Source organism: Schistocerca americana, chromosome 6, assembly GCF_021461395.2.
Source record: "Schistocerca americana isolate TAMUIC-IGC-003095 chromosome 6, iqSchAmer2.1, whole genome shotgun sequence".
Taxonomy (NCBI): domain Eukaryota; kingdom Metazoa; phylum Arthropoda; class Insecta; order Orthoptera; family Acrididae; genus Schistocerca; species Schistocerca americana.
In genome coordinates, this window is record NC_060124.1 from 296,759,593 (window position 1) to 296,777,489 (window position 17,897).

At 37.8% G+C, this 17,897-nt stretch overlaps 1 protein-coding gene across 1 annotated transcript in view; it reads left to right on the forward strand.

Annotated features, from left to right (window-relative positions):
• The window catches only part of LOC124620103 (beta-galactosidase-1-like protein 2), a 144,106-nt gene that overhangs the window by 118,598 nt on the left and 7,611 nt on the right, over positions 1 to 17,897 (forward strand). The window contains exons 9-10 of the mRNA XM_047146772.1: positions 3,888 to 4,135; positions 8,991 to 9,203. Of these exons, the coding sequence (XP_047002728.1) occupies positions 3,888 to 4,135; positions 8,991 to 9,203 (461 nt within the window). The remainder of the gene's footprint in view (positions 1 to 3,887; positions 4,136 to 8,990; positions 9,204 to 17,897) is intronic.

Here is a 17,897-nt window from a genome sequence, read left to right on the forward strand (position 1 = left end):
ATGCAGTCATATACTGCACCTATCCTCAGGTTGCTGTCATACTCACTGATGATGGCCATCCAGTATAATACAGAAAAATGACTCATTGATGAACGCAATGTGACACCATTCATCAGCAGACGATGCTTCCTGGTCATGGTACCACTCCAAATACAGTTTTAAGTGTTGTGACCAGTTGTGTGGGCTGACACAGAATGTTGGAGGGAGGCCATTACTTGTTTTCATATTGGAGACACAGATGTGTGTGGTGTACAATACAGTGGTAATTCCTTGTGCTGGGGAAACATGGTAGACTGGACTTTGATAATGACACTGGGTCACTGTCACAGCTCAGTGTCTCACAAATCTGGATATTGCATGATTTGACTAGTCGGCCAAATGAAAATTCACAATGAGGTTCCCTTAAAATGCTGTCAGGTGCTGATAACAGTATCATGGATGAGCATGTGACATCTTCTTGTTCTTCACAGTGATTACTCAACATCTTACACTGTACACAACCGTATACGTATTGATAACAATACTAAACATGAACAACAATAATACACTCTGGTGGCCATTCTACCTGCCACATGGAATTGCAGCTTTAATCATTTACATACCCACTGATAGTGTACACACCCAGCATCTGACCATGTTTTCTGGGTTCTTCCCTTGTTTTTGTCAGGCATTGTAACTTCAGAGGTACTACTCTTCCTCTAGTTTAAGTATACGCATAAACACAGAGATGTCCACAGCAATCTATCCATGGCAATAGTGACACCAACTGCTCATAAGTGGTTTCTTAGGCCAATACATAACAAACCATTCTCTCCTTCCACATTTTTTGATATATACGAGTATGTATATATCTATCTCTCTCAATAACACACACACACACACACACACACACACACCCATCTCCCTCCCTCAATTATGTAACATGTAACTGTCATTCCACTTTTCGACCAATTTTCACTACTGCCACTGAGTGCCACCTGTTTTCGCTTCTACTGCCATTCCATCACGTCCCCAACTCCCAAATCCCTCATTGCCTCATACATTTTAAACCTACCCAGAAGACAAACTCCTTCCCTTCTCAGTGCAAACTCATAAATTATTATTATTCTCATGTCAGAAAACATATATAAAAAACAGTAAAAAAATTATTGATGGATCAACACAGTTTATACAATATTTGACTAAAATTTGGCCACTTCCAGTGCATTTTCTGTTGTCTGCTGAATGTCATCTTCTCTGCAGGTGGCTGAACACAGATGGCACTGAACCATATGCTGAACAGTCTGTTCTTCCCCGCAGTCACATTTTTTTTAATTTTTTTATTTTTTTAATGTATCCCCATCTTGTCAGGTTAGCCCAGGATCTGTCATTCCTGACCTCAGCCTATTCAAGAACTTGCAGATTGGCCAATTCTCATCACAAAGAGTGGGCAAAGATTCTGCAAATCTTTTCCAGCCAGAATGGTGAGGCGTCCTAGCCCTCCATAGATGACATCGACAAACACCAGTTACTATTAAACAAGGTCTACAAACTAATGAAGGATTTCCCCTCACAAGGCTCACTGCCAATCTTCTGCAGTACCAAAGATTCTTTGTTGACCTCCAAGAAGAGCATAGCCGATAGAGGTTACAGTAAAATGGCCTTACTTAGGGAAGCGTATTGGCGCCAAGTCTGGACTTATGACCAACCCACAGCCCCAACTGCAGGATTTTCTTGTTTGCTGATAATCTCACTCTGGTAACCAAAAGCACAAACACTGATCCAAAAGAAATTGAATTGAAATCACCCTACAAAAATACTACAGAACAAACCAGCTTAAACCAAACCTATCAAAGACCACAAGTTAAAGATAGAATGTTCGTGGGTGAAACTGGAACACTGTAACACTCCAAAACATTTGATAGATTTCTAATGTTCAAAAAACACTGCATGGATTTCAAATCAAAATTCTCCACCAGGAATGACCTACTGAGAAAACTGTCTGGATTACAGTTGGGCAGTCAAGCCGCAACCATCTGAACTTCTGCAATGGCATTATGCCACTCCGCTGCAGAGTATACCTGTCCTGTTTGGTGTAAGTCAACACATGCCAAACAGATGGATATTGCCCTAAACAAACACTGCAGAATTATAATAGGCTGCTTGAAGTCAACTCCAGTAGAACAGCTCTACCACCTCGCAGAAATTGCACCACCTTCTGTTTGAAGAGAAACAGCAGCAGACAGGGAAAGAATGAAATTGGAACAGAAAAAGTGCATCCTATGCATGGGAAAGAACTCTACCCATAATTACTAAGATCAAGGAAAAGTTTCCTTAGAACATCAAAGAAACTAATAATCACTGATGAAGAAGCAAAGCTGCAATTATGGAGAACTGAGACTCCCCGCCCTCCTAGTGAATCCTTGTAAATAATACACAATCAATAATAAACAAACAAAAGCTAATTTCAATTACCAAACAAACCACACTTTTTCTTGTGTCTGATTAGGCTACATCTGGACATTAGAGATGACACTCGAATTTGTGTATTGCAGTTTTCATTCCATTTCTCATCACCATCTCATTAATACATTGTTCCTGTCCTTATCATTTTTACTTCTGCTGCCTGGCTGTTGGCTGCTACCAAAAGTTTATTCAGCCCAGGAAATTAATGATTTTTTTTTTAAGTTTACGTATTTTTACATTAATTTAATCTCTGTTACAATTGCATGTATTTTGAAATACATTAAGCATGGGATTTCCATTAAACATAATTTTAATTTTGACACTATTCAAGACAGCACAATATTAGAACACTGAGTACAGGTGTAGGATATCCAGGGCTCAAATTTTGAAGTGAAAATCAACATTTAACTTTCCTAATATTTATGTAATCACCCAAGACAATTTCTGAATGTTTCTTTATGCAAAGGTAAATTTATGTTGATGCTTGAAGTAAACTACACACATCAGCAGGTCAAATAATAGAAAAACAAATGAATAATAATACTAAATTTTAGATTTAGTGTGTTCATGCCACTATAAAAAAACTCAAGGCTGTGTTCAATGTTACATCAAGAAAAGCCTTAAATTCTTCTAATGAAATGTCCCTCCACAAGTGCCGCATTGAGTGTTTTGTAAGTGGAGAGACTTTCTGTGTCTTTCCTTTAGCATACATTTTTGTAGCCTTCACAGTTTCACTAATATAACTGTCAGTGAATAAGAGCTGGAAATATTTCAAGTTTGGAATTTGCTCAAGATCTGTGAGGAATGGTGAAACCTTGTTGTGTGACAGGAAAAGGAAGATCACTGCCACCATCATGATAAACTTTCCAGGTATTTGCTACAGGCTGTGTCTTCATCATTTTCCACTCAACCAGTAGATTCTAATCCACTAGAACTTACATTACTGCACACAGTGGATGTTTCTTCCCAGTCATTTTTGGCACTAAATTCTTCTTCATCCTCAATGTCTTCAAGAAGCCACCTGGCAATGTCATCAACACCTACAAGTTTCCTGCCAGCAAGTATCATACTAGAAATGTGCAAATGCAACATGGTTTGAATTTTCAGATCTCCATACTAAGTGCTACCATGTGCCTAGTGAATTCCAACAACATAGCAGATGGAAAGCACAATTATGGAAATGCATCCAACATCATCCAGCAGCAGAGCTTTTGAAGAAAATTGTAATGTCAGACTTAGTCTGACAGTGGATCACAAAGGGTTAAAAACTAGGTGCATAAATGAGACTCATGCTTTCAGTCTATGAACTGGAAATATTGTAGTGTATGATCGTACATTTCATGCCTGATTTTTATTTTATTTTATTTTATGTTTTTTCAAAGATATACTTTAATTCTTCTGCAGATGATACTATTTACATTGTCATATTTAATGTTTTTTAGGATGCTGGAGATTGTGTTAATGCAACTGATATTCTGACAATGGAATTTCTTGACATCAACAATGGCAATGGGCAAAGTTATGGTTTTGTGCTGTACCGAAAGAATGCTGCAACAATTGGAGAAAACTCAGTATTACAAATTATTGGTCATGTCCGAGATCTAGCAGTAGTTCTCATTGATGGAGAAAACATAACTGAACCACTAACTTCAAAGGAACAGTTGAAAAACTTTGGTTTTTGGGAACAAAGGTAATGAGTAGGACTTAAATGTGTTATACTTAACACCCATCTACAAAACTGCAGGTAAGGAAAGCACACCTAATTACAGACCTATATCACTCCTATATCACAGAATATCGACTCATTTAGCTGAGCAGAACTTGTTAATAGCGTCTCAGTTTGGTATTCACAAAGCATTTGCAACAGAGAAGGGAATACAAGACATCTAAAGTGAAGTATTAGCAAACCTAAACAAGAAAAAGTATCCTGTTGGAATATTCTGTGATCTTGCCAAAGACTTTGATTGTGTGGATTTCAAAGTTCTATTTAGCTAACTAAAGTGTTATGCAATTCATGACATCCCTCATGCAAGGTGGGACCTTACCTTTGCAATATAAAACAGAGATTCTCATTAATGGACTGTATCTCAGGCATAAAAGTAATCTTAGAATGAGAAAAAAATGCACAGAGTGTCACAAGGCTCAGTAGTGGGCCTACTCCTGTTTCTAGCACATACAAATGATCTTCCAATGACTTTTATAGGGTGGTTCAGGAACTGTAACATTTGCTGACAAGACAAACATTCTAATGAAAGGTACAAACTCAACTCTACCAAACACAGCTCAAATGATAGCTACACTGGTCTACATGCACTTTAAGTCAAACCCACACAGACTCATATCATATAGTTTCAAAAAAGCAATGACGACTGTTTAGCATCAGAAATAGATATCTATGGACACATACTGAATAAAGCACAATGTGTAATGTTCTTTGGGGTCCAGCTTTATATCAAGTGAAAATGGAGTCCACTGCACATATAACCTAATCAAGGAACACAGTTCAGTATGTTATCACCTTAGAAACATCTCTCATTGTGTTGAACTAAAGACAAGAGTGTTAACTTACTTTGCATGTTTTCAGTCCCTGATGTGCTATGGAATTATCTTCTGGTGCAATGCACCTAAAGTAACTGAAGTGTTAGTTCATTCTTCCCACACTCCATACATGAATGGAACAGGAAGAAACCCTAGTAACTAGTACAATGGGACATACCCTCTATCATGCAACTCATGGTGGATTGCAAAATATAGATTCAGATGTAGACGTAGACAAGTGAACAACAAGAATATTGTGTGAAGTAGATAACTATACATCTTGCAGAAGCCTATTTAAATATCTTGAAACTCTTACACACACTTCCCAGTACATCTACTCCTTAATGGATGATGTTGCTGATAACAGAATCCATTTCAGCTTGACTGTAATTTACTCAGTCAAGTCTCAAAAATTATTTTCATGTAGACTTTGCCTCCATGCCTAGTATTCAGAACAGAGTTATGTACTCTGGTGGTATGAAATTCAATAAGTTTCCATCTAACATTAAGCAAGAAACTGAGATCCATAGCAACTCAAAAGAGAATAAAAACATGCCTAATTAGTTACCCATCTGCAAATTATCTAAGTATCTAGATTCAGGGATTGAAAACTTCTGTTAGCTACAGGGCAAATAACAGCATCCGTATGTATTATAAAAATATGTGTATGTACATTCCACATATCTTCCTAAACTACTGGACCTATTTGAATTAAAATTGGTACACATATTACTCATTGCCTGGAAAGAATCAGTGTGTAGGTAAGTACCACCTACTTATCAAAGGGATAGTAGTGGGGGTGAAAAAGAAGTATAGCCCACAACGTGCTAATACCTAGGCTTTTTTTCATGTAGTATTTGAGAATGAGAGCATTTAGTGGCTTGCAGAAAACTTTACAGATAATTTCAAACCTTTATGGAACTTTTCCTTGCTGACAACCCTGAGAGAATGATGAAAGGACAAAATGTTTAGCACTTACTACATTTTTGCTGTTCGTGCAGTAAAACTTTGGCATGAAGCATGATGTTTTAATTTATTACTACTTTACTACTAACTTTATTTGTGACATATTTTGAATACAGTATTCACATACAACACCAAATGTACATGCAAAATTATATTGTTGTACAACACATAGTCTAGCAGATATGGCATTATAAATACTGAGCTGCATGAATAACTGCCGCATCAAGCAGAATATTTTGATTTATTATGTCCATTCTACTCACCCTATTTACAACACATTTCCGAGACTGTATTCAAATATATAAGTACACTCTTCAGAAAATGTAAGGATTGAGCTTCATGAAAATGGAATGGCAGGGTAAATTTGCTACAGATACAGGTGAAATGTGTGTACAAATGTGTGTGAAAAATGGTAAATATACATAAAATATATGCGACATGTGAATACTACAGCAAAGCTATGGGAAGAAAGTTCCTCTTTAATGCCTAGATCAATTTCAGCCAAACATGGTACACATATTATTTATTACCTGGAAAGGAATACTGTGGGGCAAAGAACCACCATACTGCTATTGATGAGGAAGTGATAACTTGATGATGGAGAGAGAAAATGGGGAGAATGAGATGGACAGAGGGAGGGGGGAGGAGCAGAAAGACAGAGAGTGGGGGGAGGTGCATATGGACAGAGAGAAGGGTAGGAGGAGGTGGACAGAATGTGGGTGGAGGTGGAGATGGTCAGAGGGGAAAGGGGGAACTATACTAATGGAAGATTGGAATAAATATGTACCATGCAACACTGGGTAATCAGCTAGTTTGTTATAAATATATGTGGCAACTAATAATGTGCTGTAAATGTAACTCTGTATTTATAGATGTAAGAAAATATTTTCTTTGAAAAATTGCATTCTAATCAAAACAGAGCAAACTAATAGTAGCAGATAAACAGCATGTATATATGAATGTTGTTCAAAAAGTACCCAATCTTCCTTTTTATTGTTGAAATCAACAACGGAATCCGGGCTCTTGCACTCTCTATGGTAGTAGGCATATGCTGTGCATGTGTCTGACTTTTTCACACCTGTGGAAACTACCAGTCACTAGTTAGCTGTTGGCAAGTGTACATGTGTATGTGGTAGTCTGTGAATTTTTGTTGTGGACAAAATGACAGAAAAGGTGGAACATTATTACTGCAACAAATTTTGTTTTGAGCTTGGTGATTCTGGAGCTGAATCCAAGTGTTTGAGGACAAATCAATGGGTACTACACAGGGAAAGAAGTGAAGTGTGAAGTGTGTTCCTGTAGGGCCTCAACATCTGGAAATGACATTGCTATTGATCACGTAAGGGCCATTGTGATCCAGAATAGATAAACTATGTTCATAAAACTGGTAGGCAAGGTTAAAATTAGTATTGGATCTGTTAATTCCATTTTAATGGAACATTTGGCCCTCAGGTGGAACTCAGTAAAATTTGTGCTAACAACAGAGCAGAAAAAATTTTGTTTGCACATTGCACAGGACATGCTAGATACTGTGAACAGCAATCACAACTTCCTTAACACCATGAGCACTGGTGATGAGTCCTGGGTTTATGGGTATGACTCAGTAACAAGTTCCAGTCATTGCAGTGGAAGTATCCATCATATCTAAGACCCAAAAAATAGGGGTAGGTGTGCAGGAATGTGAAAGTCATGCTGACCATCTTTTTGACTCCAAGGACATGGTTATCATTAGTACATCTCAGAAGGTACTAATGTCAAGAAGGAGTAACTACCAAGTGGTTCTGCATCACTTTGTTGAAGCAGTGAGATGCAAATGGCTGGACTTGTGGACATCAGACAGTTTGTTGCTTCAGCACAATAACACATCCATTCATCATTCCCGAATAAATCAGAGTTTTTTGGCCAAACACAACACGGCTGTGATTTGTCAGCCTCCCTACTCCCCTGATCTAGCACTGAGTGACTTCTGGCTTTTCCCTAAAGTGAAAAGGACTCTGAAAGGAACCCATATTTCAGAACAGGGAAGACATTATGCATAATTTGATAGAGCAGCTGCACACCATACCAAAAGAGGCTTTCCAGTGATCTGTCAGCAGTGGCAGACCTTTTAGGCTAATATCAATACGGATAGACAAAAAATCTACTCACCAAGCAGTGGCGGGAGAACGCATATATAAAGAGGGTTTTACTCTAATTAAACCTTTGTTAACATCTTATTTTAAGGGGTGAGGGTTAAAAATTTTCATTTCTTTGACAACATTCATTGACATGAAGGTTTAATAGAAGTGTGCAGTCAGGCTGTTTTACATCTATCTACATAATAGACTTTGCTCAGTTTTTGTTCCAATAAAAGCTTTAAACATTACACTAGAATTACTATTGAGTTCACTATCCTTTTTGGCGTCCTTTTCTCTTAAATATTGACAGATGATCTGTGACACAGCAGTCCTCTGTCTTTAGAAAGCTTATTAATCATCTGTTTGTTATTTGTTTCATTATTAGAATATTGTCACAAATTTCTATCATACCATCATCACTGCAACTTTGTGGCTGATTACAGCTGTGTGCTGGGCTGTAACTGGAACTTGGGATGATTGCATTTCATGGACAATTTCTGTACTGACTGAGCTATCCAAGCAATTAGCCCTCACAGCTTCATTTCCTCCAGTATCTCTTCTCCTATCTTTCATACTTCACAGAAATTTGCCTGCATTCCTTTCAGGACTAGCACTTATGGAAGCAAGTATACTACAGAGAAATGGCTTAGATATAGTCTAGGGGATTGTTTCCAGAATGTATTTACATTCTACAGAGAGTGTATGGTGATTTTAAAAGATATAAGAATGTGCCATGTGACATGCTTGGATAGCTCAGTTCATAGTACACTTACATGTGAAATGCAGAGGTTCCAATTTTGAACCCTTGACAAGCACATCATTTTTATTTCTCAGAAAGAATCAAATCAGTGTACACTCTGTTACAGAGTGAGAATTTGTTCTGGAATCATCATCATTGTTTAAATAATGTAATAATGCTTACAGTAATGCCAGCACAACATTGAGTGCAGAAGCCAGTGTTCCACACACACTAGACATACTAGTTGAGAACTGGGGACGTGTTAACTATGGAAGACTCGACAGTGGTGTTTTTGATCAGAGGAAAGGAATTGTGTCAGGACCTGTACTGATTGATGGGACAGCTATCTCAGACTGGCAAATCTTTGCTCTTCAGTTCAAGAAGAAATGGCTTCAAAGGTGAGTCTACCTGACAGTGATTGCACTTTCGTATAGCTTATGCTACCATAAAGCTTAGCTGTTTGATACAGAGGATAAGATAATCCTATGTCTATGTGAATGGAGTTAAAAAGAAAACAGACCAAAAGTGATTATAGTTATTGTGCTCAAATTTTAATTTCTGTATTTTGACAGTAGTGGTTTCAATTGGATGCATAATTGTTACTGTATAAAAATCTTGGCTGATATTCTGTGATTTGTCCTGGTGTCAAAACTGTATTTAGGTGTTATTTCTTGAAATGTTTTATAAAATACATTTGACCCTGAACTCTTCAAAATCTGGAAAATGCTTTCAATGTACAAGTGTTTTTGAGATAGGAGAATGTCCAGTTTTCCCCTTCATTCAATAAAAGTTTCTTTAGCAGATAATCACTTAAATTAATTTTAATCTAACTGCTGGCATGGAGGTTTTATACTTAAAGATCATTAATTGTCATCCTTAAAGAGGATTGAATCTTTTAGAGATAGCTTGGCTAGGACACTGTTCTGGTGTCCATTCACGTCTTGTGGTATGTATCTTCTTTCCTGCCCATACAAGTAAAGACTTTTGTATCCTATTCATTGGTGTGAATAGTGATAATAATATTTATTTGCACATAAGGTCTTTATAGTCTTGGGCACCATGATTTTATTGTGCATTAATAATATTTAAATATATGTCTGCTTGTGTCTGTATGTGTGGATGGATATGTGCGTGTGTGCGAGTGTATACCTGTCCTTTTTTCCCCCTAAGGTAAGTCTTTCCGCTCCCGGGATTGGAATGACTCCTTACCCTCTTCCTTAAAACCCACTTCCTTTCGTCTTCCCCTCTCCTTCCCTCTTTCCTGACGAGGCAACAGTTTGTTGCGAAAGCTTGAATTTTGTGTGTATGTTTGTGTTTGTTTGTGTGTCTATCGACCTGCCAGCGCTTTTGTTCGGTAAGTCACCTCATCTTTGTTTTTTATATATAATTTTTCCCACGTGGAATGTTTCCTTCCATTATATTGATTTTTTTATAGCATTCATTTCACCCACAGTCACTTTACCTTTTTGAGGGTTCATATCAGCTAATACTCTTACTACTTCTATATATATTTCTTCAACTATTACTGCATCCAGACCATGAATGCCTGCTAACACAATAACTGTAATTTGTGCCATGGACATAACTCACAGAATAATGACAAAATTTCTGCCTTTGGCAAGGACAGATCTCTCACCAGCAGATAATGAACATTTTGATAAATTGATAAGTGTGGGAAGCATCTAAACCCAGATCATCTGATTGGGTTACAAATCAACAAATTTCTTCTTCTGTTCACTTGACATTGCCAACATACAGTTCCCCATAGTATCATGCAATGATCTGTCAATTTCACCCCAACCACCATTGAACCATGGAGCGACATTAATTTACAGTTTGTGCTTGCCAAGTCATGGTGTATCCGCTGAATGTAGTCTCACATGAATCCTTCTACACAAATGGAGGTTGCTAGTGTCAGCACTAGTAGCTGCATTTGTCAGTGCACTTGTCAAGCTGCAGTTGTTTCAGTTTCCTCGGACTACTCTATAATTGCCAGATCTCTAAAATATTGTGAAAAGGATAGTTGCTACTCACCGTATAGTGGAGAGGCTGAGTTGCAGTCAGGCACAATAAAAAGACTGTCACAAAATAAGCTGTCGGGCAGCAAGGCCTTTGTCAAAAATAGATGACAGACACACACACCCACACTCATGCAAATGCAACTCACATGGCTTCAACTGCCAGAGACTGCTGTCATGTGTGTGTCAGTAGCGACTATCTTTTTCATAATATTGTTACTTTCCATCCTGGATTTTCCTGTTTGATTATTGCCAGAGCTCTGAGTGATTTACTGAGGAATAATTGAGAATACAGGTTTGAAGAAGACCAGAGACAAACATTCAAGATGCTCTAAGATATCCTTCCATGCAATCCAGCTTTAATTGATTACAGGCCAAAATATGAAACTAAATGGCACCCACCCAGCCCCACCCACCTGCCCACCCACCCACACCCACACCCACCCACCCACACACACACACAAAAAGATTGTTTTGCAGTTGTGTTATTACAAAAATCAGCAGATAATGACATGTTCCATCCAGTCTTGTATATTAATAAAACAACATATCAAGAGGAAAAAATACAGTAACTATGAGCTTGGAGCTATAGCTATTGTTAATGCCTTGAAGAAATTAGAGTGTGTTTACTAGGAATATCTTTTAAAATTGTAACGGACTGTGCTGTATTCTAATAGACTCTGGATAAGAAAGACTTGTCATCAAGAATAAAGAGCTGTACAATACCACCAAACAACTCTCAATGAAGAACTTTGGACATGAAGGACTAGGTAAGAGCCAGGATGGGGTGATGATTCCAAACCAACAGGCACAGCTACAGAGATGGGAGGAACATTTCGAGGAGTTGTTGAACTGTAAAGACAACTGAGAGGAACATGTGAGGGACGTTCCATAGGAAGTCAAAGCAAATCAAGACATAAATCTGCAATGTCCCACATGGGTAAAATCAGGAATTTTTTAAGAAGCCTAAAAAATCAAAGGCTCCAGGGCTAGACAGCATAGCACTGGAGCTGTTGAAAGACAATACCAAATGTATCATTCAAATGCTCTATCCCATGCTGATGCATATTTGGCTTGAAGAGAAATTCTCAAAAAAGTCAAAAAGTGGATTGGTGGTAAAGCTAAAAAAAAAAAAAAAAAAAAAAAAAAAAAAAAAAAAAAAAAAAAAAGAGAGAGAGAGAGAGAGAGAGAGAAAGAAAGAAATTTGTCAGCTGCAACTACTGACGTGGTACTACATTGCTGTCAGTCCCCTGTAAGGTCCTGACCAGAGATATTTCAAATAGGATTAAAGATTCAACTGAAAATTGACAGCGTAAAGAACGGGTCAGTTTTCAGGCACAACCCAGTTGTGTTGATCTTATTAATATTCTGGGGGTCATATCAGAGCAAAGCAAAGAATTCCAGGCAGCCACGTAACTAACATTCACTGATTCTGAAAAGGCCTTTGACTCTGTGAAACATCAAGTGCTGCGGCATGTGTTATGGAAATGTGGTGTATAACAGAAGACTCTTAACATTATCAAAGATCTGTATGGTGGTTACAAATGCTGTGTGATCCCAAGGGAAATCTCACAGATCCAACAGAGGTAACATTTGCAATCCAGCAGGGTTGTATTTTCTCACCAACACTCTTCCTACTTGTCCTTGACTCAGTTATGAGAAGTTACTGTGGGTAGAAGACAAGGAATCCAATGGGGTTTCATGAACATCTGGATGATTTGGTTTTCACAGACATTGTTTTATTAGGCCAAAGGCTGACAGATATGGAAGCTAAAATTAACTCACTGAAAAAAGAAGCAGAGATTGCTGTGCTCAAGATAAACATATGCAAAACAAGGAAAATGATAATAAATTGTGGGAACATGGAAGTGGAATTGTTTGTCGGGGAGTGGCAAGCAGAGATTGTCAATTCATTCCTGTATCTGGATGGTATGGTGACAGAAGATGGTGGAGCCAGAGAAGATGTGAAGAACCACATAAATAAGGCAAATGCTGCCTTCCTACAACTGTATCCAGTATGGAGAAACAGAAACATCACATGCAAAAGTGAAATTCATATTTTTGATACAAATGTCAAGGCTATCCTTCTGTGTGGCAGTGAAAGTTGGAAAGCAGATAGTAAAACATCACAGTTCACAGAGATTCATAAATAGGTGTATCAGGCACATAATGAATATCTGATGACCATAAAAAACAAGTAATGAGGATCACTGGAGAAAAACAAACCAGACACCTATAGAAGAACAGCAGATATGCGAGAGAAAATGGAGATGGCTGGGGCACACACTGAGAAAGTCAAATGGAGCAATCAAAAAGAAGGCACTGGAATGGGATCTCCAAGGAACAAGGAAGACAGGGAGGCCTACAAGTACATGGAAGAGGATGGTGGATGGGGAAGCAAGAAGAGTTGGCAATACCTGGGCAGAATTGAGGGAAGTGGATGAAGACAGAAGCGATTGGGAAGTTCTCCTGGATACCTTATGCCCCAATAGGGGTCAAAGGAATTGGGTAAGTCAATTCAAATGCAACACAGCATGAAATCCTCAAGCTTGAGCATCAGAACAGACATTGTGCAGTTAAGTGAACTGAAGAGCAAGTAAAACAAGAGTATCGTGTGCCAGATTTGATTAACAAGGTGAGAAGAATGATCTCCAGTTATGTAAATTGTTTAACTGAGAATAGGAGATCAGCAAAGAAGGCAGGTTTCCTTTGTCCCTTATTCCCTTGTGTGCTAATCACAGGGATCATATTGGACCACTTCAGTCAATACACAAAGAGTACAACCACACTCTAAGTTTTATTGATTCATTTGCCAAGTTCACCTTGCTATGTGCAGTAAAAACTACAAAATCAGCTGAAGCAGTCAGTAAGATGGAATTAAAGAAAAATAAAGTTTGGGAAACCATTACATATAATTACTGATAGAGGGGCTTGTTTTTCTTCTCAAGAATTCAAGGAGCACTGAGACAGGAATTGAACCTGCATGTGAGATTGTTTGGGCAAGATTCAGTATCAGCAGTGTTGCATAAAATGATAACTGGATCCTTACATTACCTACCACACTTATCACCTGATGTAACTGAAAACTACAGAGAAAACCTTAGCTCACTTGTATGTAAGTTGCCCAATCATACTACAATCATTGGTGGAGACTTAAATCATCCAACAATTAATTATGAAAATTACAGTTTTTTTATGGTGTGCATGGTAAGACATCCTGTGAAACATTACTAAATGCCTTCTCTGAAAACTATCTAGGACAGATAGATAGGAACCCCACTCATGAAGGAAAATATTGGATCTAATGGCAACAAATAGACCTGACTTCTTTGAGGATGTTCACATCGAAACTGGTATCAGTGACCATGACACAGTTGTAGTAACAATGATTACCTAAGTACAAAGGACAAATAAACCAAGGAGAAAGATATATATGTTCAATAAACTAAATAAAAAGCCAGTTCTGTCATATCTCAATGAGGAACTTGAAATTTTCAGCACAGGGCATAAGCATCTAGAGGAACTATGGCTCTGAAGAAAAGTCTAAAGAAACAGAGATTACTGCATAATAGGTGTAAAACAAAGTGTAGGGCTATTGATAGAGAGATGCTGAATGAAATGCATTTAGCTCTCAAGAGAGCAATGTGTGATGGTTTCAATGACTACTGCAACTGAATATTGTCAAATGCTATTTCACAAAACCCAAAGAAATACTGGTTGTATGTAAAGGCTGTTGGTGGTACCAAAGTTAGTGTGCAGTCGATAGTGAACGAGACAGGAACTGAAACTGAGGTTAGCACAGAAAAAGCTGAAATACTTAATTCCATTTTCAAATGTTCCTTTCAAATGAAAACCAAGGAGAATTGCCCCAATGTAATCCTTGTACTACTGGAAAGATGAATGAAATGAGTATTAGTATAAGTGGTGTTGAGTATAGTTAAAACCATCAAAAGTGAACAACGCTCCAGGGCCCAATGGAATCTCTGTCAGGTTCTATACTGAATTTGCAGCTGAGTTAGCCCCCCTTCTAAGTATAACCTATTGTAGATCCCTCAAACAAAAAACTGTCCAGTTATTGGAAAAAAGCACAAGTCACACATGTTTACAAGAAGAATAAAAGAAATGAATCACAAAAATACGGTCCAATATCCTTGACATAGATTTGTTGTAGAATCTTATAACATATTCTGAGCTCAAACACAGTGAGGTATCTTCAACAGAATGACCTCTTCAGTGCCAACCAGCATGGGTTCTGCAAACATTGGCCATTTGAAAACCAATTTGCACTTCTCTCACATGACATACCGACAGTTTTGCATTAAGTTAGCCAGGTAGATGCAGTATTTATTGACTTCTGAAAAGCATTTGACACAGTATCACATCTATGCTTACTGTCAAAAGTATGAGCATATGGGATATCAAGAGCAATTTTTTGACTGGATTGAGGACTTTTTGATAGATAAAATGCAGCATGTTATCTTGGATGGAGAGATATTGCCAGATGTAGAGGTAACTGCAGGTGCGTGCCAGGGAAGTGTTTTGGGACCCTTGCTGTTCATGTTGTATATTAATGATCTTATAGAACATGAGTTTGATGGTTGTATTTCTTTATTTTTTGGATCATGTAATATTAGAATCTGTGATTCTGAGAATAGTAAATAGTTTCACTTGAAAATCAGAACTCATTTAAAAATGGAAAATGTTGTTAGTAAAAATCTTGAAAAGTACTTGACTGATTTACTTCAGATTTTTACACAACACTAGTGGTGGCCAATGATTATGTACTAGTGTGCTACAGCACACTGTAAATAAAACACTAAAGTTATCCCGTTTCTCTTCTAATGCAAGTCAGAAATCTCACTAAAATTACACCATTTTTCTTCTCTGGAGAAAAACATACCAACTAGAAACCAAAGTACCTAATGCTGAAATGATTTCAGTCATGCTATGATCCACTCAGAGAAGAGATGCAGCTGTCTTCATGTGACTGTGTGTGCTCTGGTATGCCATCATTCCCACCAGAACTAAATGTGCTACAAATCTCACAGTGCCATGAAAGTAACATGAGGTCTAGCAGTATCCCAACCACGCTATTTCAGCTCTAATCATGTGACCAATGAAATGTCAGAACTGGAAGGCCAATAGATAAGCATTATGTTTCACCTGCATGCAGGTTTATATTACTTATGTTGTTTTTCATGCACTGAAGATTTATCATGGACATATACCCTTTGTTATGATTTCTTGTAATTAAATGTCAGTTAATGATACATCAGCAGTAAAAGCCTTCACAAGATTCTAACATAAATAATAATATTGTTAAATGTTACATATCTTCAGCATGGCTGTGTCATTAGAGACATCAAGTCATGGAAAAGAAGCAAAAACATGTTCACATCATATGGTATGCACCCTCATGAACCATGGACCTTACCACTGGTGGGGAGGCTTGAGCTTGCTCAAATGATACAGACAGCTATACAATAGGTGCAACCACAATGGAGGGGTATCTGTTGAGAGGCCAGACAAACAAGTGGTTTCTGAAGAGGGGCAGATGCCTTTTCAGTATTTGCAAGGGCAACAGTCTGGATGAGTGACTGATCTGGCCTTGTAACATCAACCAAAATGACCTTGCTGTTCTGGTACCGTGAACAGCTGAAAGCAAGGGAAAGCCAATCTTTCCTGAGGGCATGCATCTCTACTACATGATTAAGTGATGTGGCATCCTCTTGGGTAAAATATTCTGGTGGTAAAATAGTCCCTCATTTGGATCTTTGGCAATGAGTACTCAGAAGGATGTTGTTATCAGGAGAAACAAAACTGAGATTCTGTGAATTGAAGCACAGAATTTCTGATCCCTTAATTGGGCAGGCAGGTTAGAAAATTTAAAAAGGGAAAGGATAGGTGAAAGCTAGATCTAGTGAAAGTTAGTGAAGTCCAGTGGGCAGAGGAACAGGACTCCTGGTCCGGTGAATACAATGTTATAAGTACAAAACAAATAGAGATAAGGCAGATGTAGGTTTAATAATGAATAAAAAGTAGGAAAATGGATAAGCTATGATGAACAGCATCGTGGATACATTACTGTAGCCAAGATAGACACAAATCCTACACCCACCATAGTAGTACAAATTTATATATCACCTAGCTTTGTATATGATGAAGGGATTCAAGAAATATGTGATGAAATAAAAGACATCATTCAGATAGCTACAGCAGACAAAAATTTAATAGTCATAAGAGACTGGAATTCAATAATGGGAAAAGGAAGAGAAGAAAAATAGTAGGTGAATATGGACTGGAGGAAAGGAATGAAAGAGGAAGCTGCCTGGTAGAATTTTGCACAGAGTATAATTTAGAATTTTGCAGTTGATTGTATAATTGGAGGACAGGGGTTCTGGAACCAGATTGTAAATTGTAAGGCATTTCCAGGGACATATATGGTCTCTGACTACAATTTATTGGTTATGAACTGTAGATTAAAACTGAAGAAACTGCAGAATGGTAGGAATGTAAGGGCATGGACCCAGATAAACTGAAATAACCAGAGGTTGTAGAGAGTTTCAGAAACAGCATTAAGGAATGATTGACAAGAGCAAGGGAAGGGAATACAGTAGAAGAATAATGGTTAGCTTTGTAAGATGAAATAGTGAAGGTAGCAGAGGATTAAGTAGGTAAAAAGATGAGGGCTATTAAAAATCCTTGGGTAACACAGGAGATATTTAATTTAATTGATGAAAGCAGAAGATAGAAAAATGCAGTAAAAGAAGAAAGTGAAAGGGAACACAAACATCTAAAAAATGAGACTGTTAGGAAGTGCAGAATGGCTAAGCAGGAATGGCTGGTGGAGAAATGTAAGGATATAGAAGCATTTATCATGAGGGGTAGGATAGATGCTTCCTACAGGAAAAGTAAAGAGACCTTTGGAGAAAAGAGAACCACCTGTATGATTATCAAAAGCTCAGATGGAAAACCAATCCTAAGCAAAGGAGTAAATCAGAAAGATGGAAGGAATGTGTAGAGGGTCTATGCAAGAGAGATTTACTTGAGGGCAATATTTTGGGAATGGAAGAG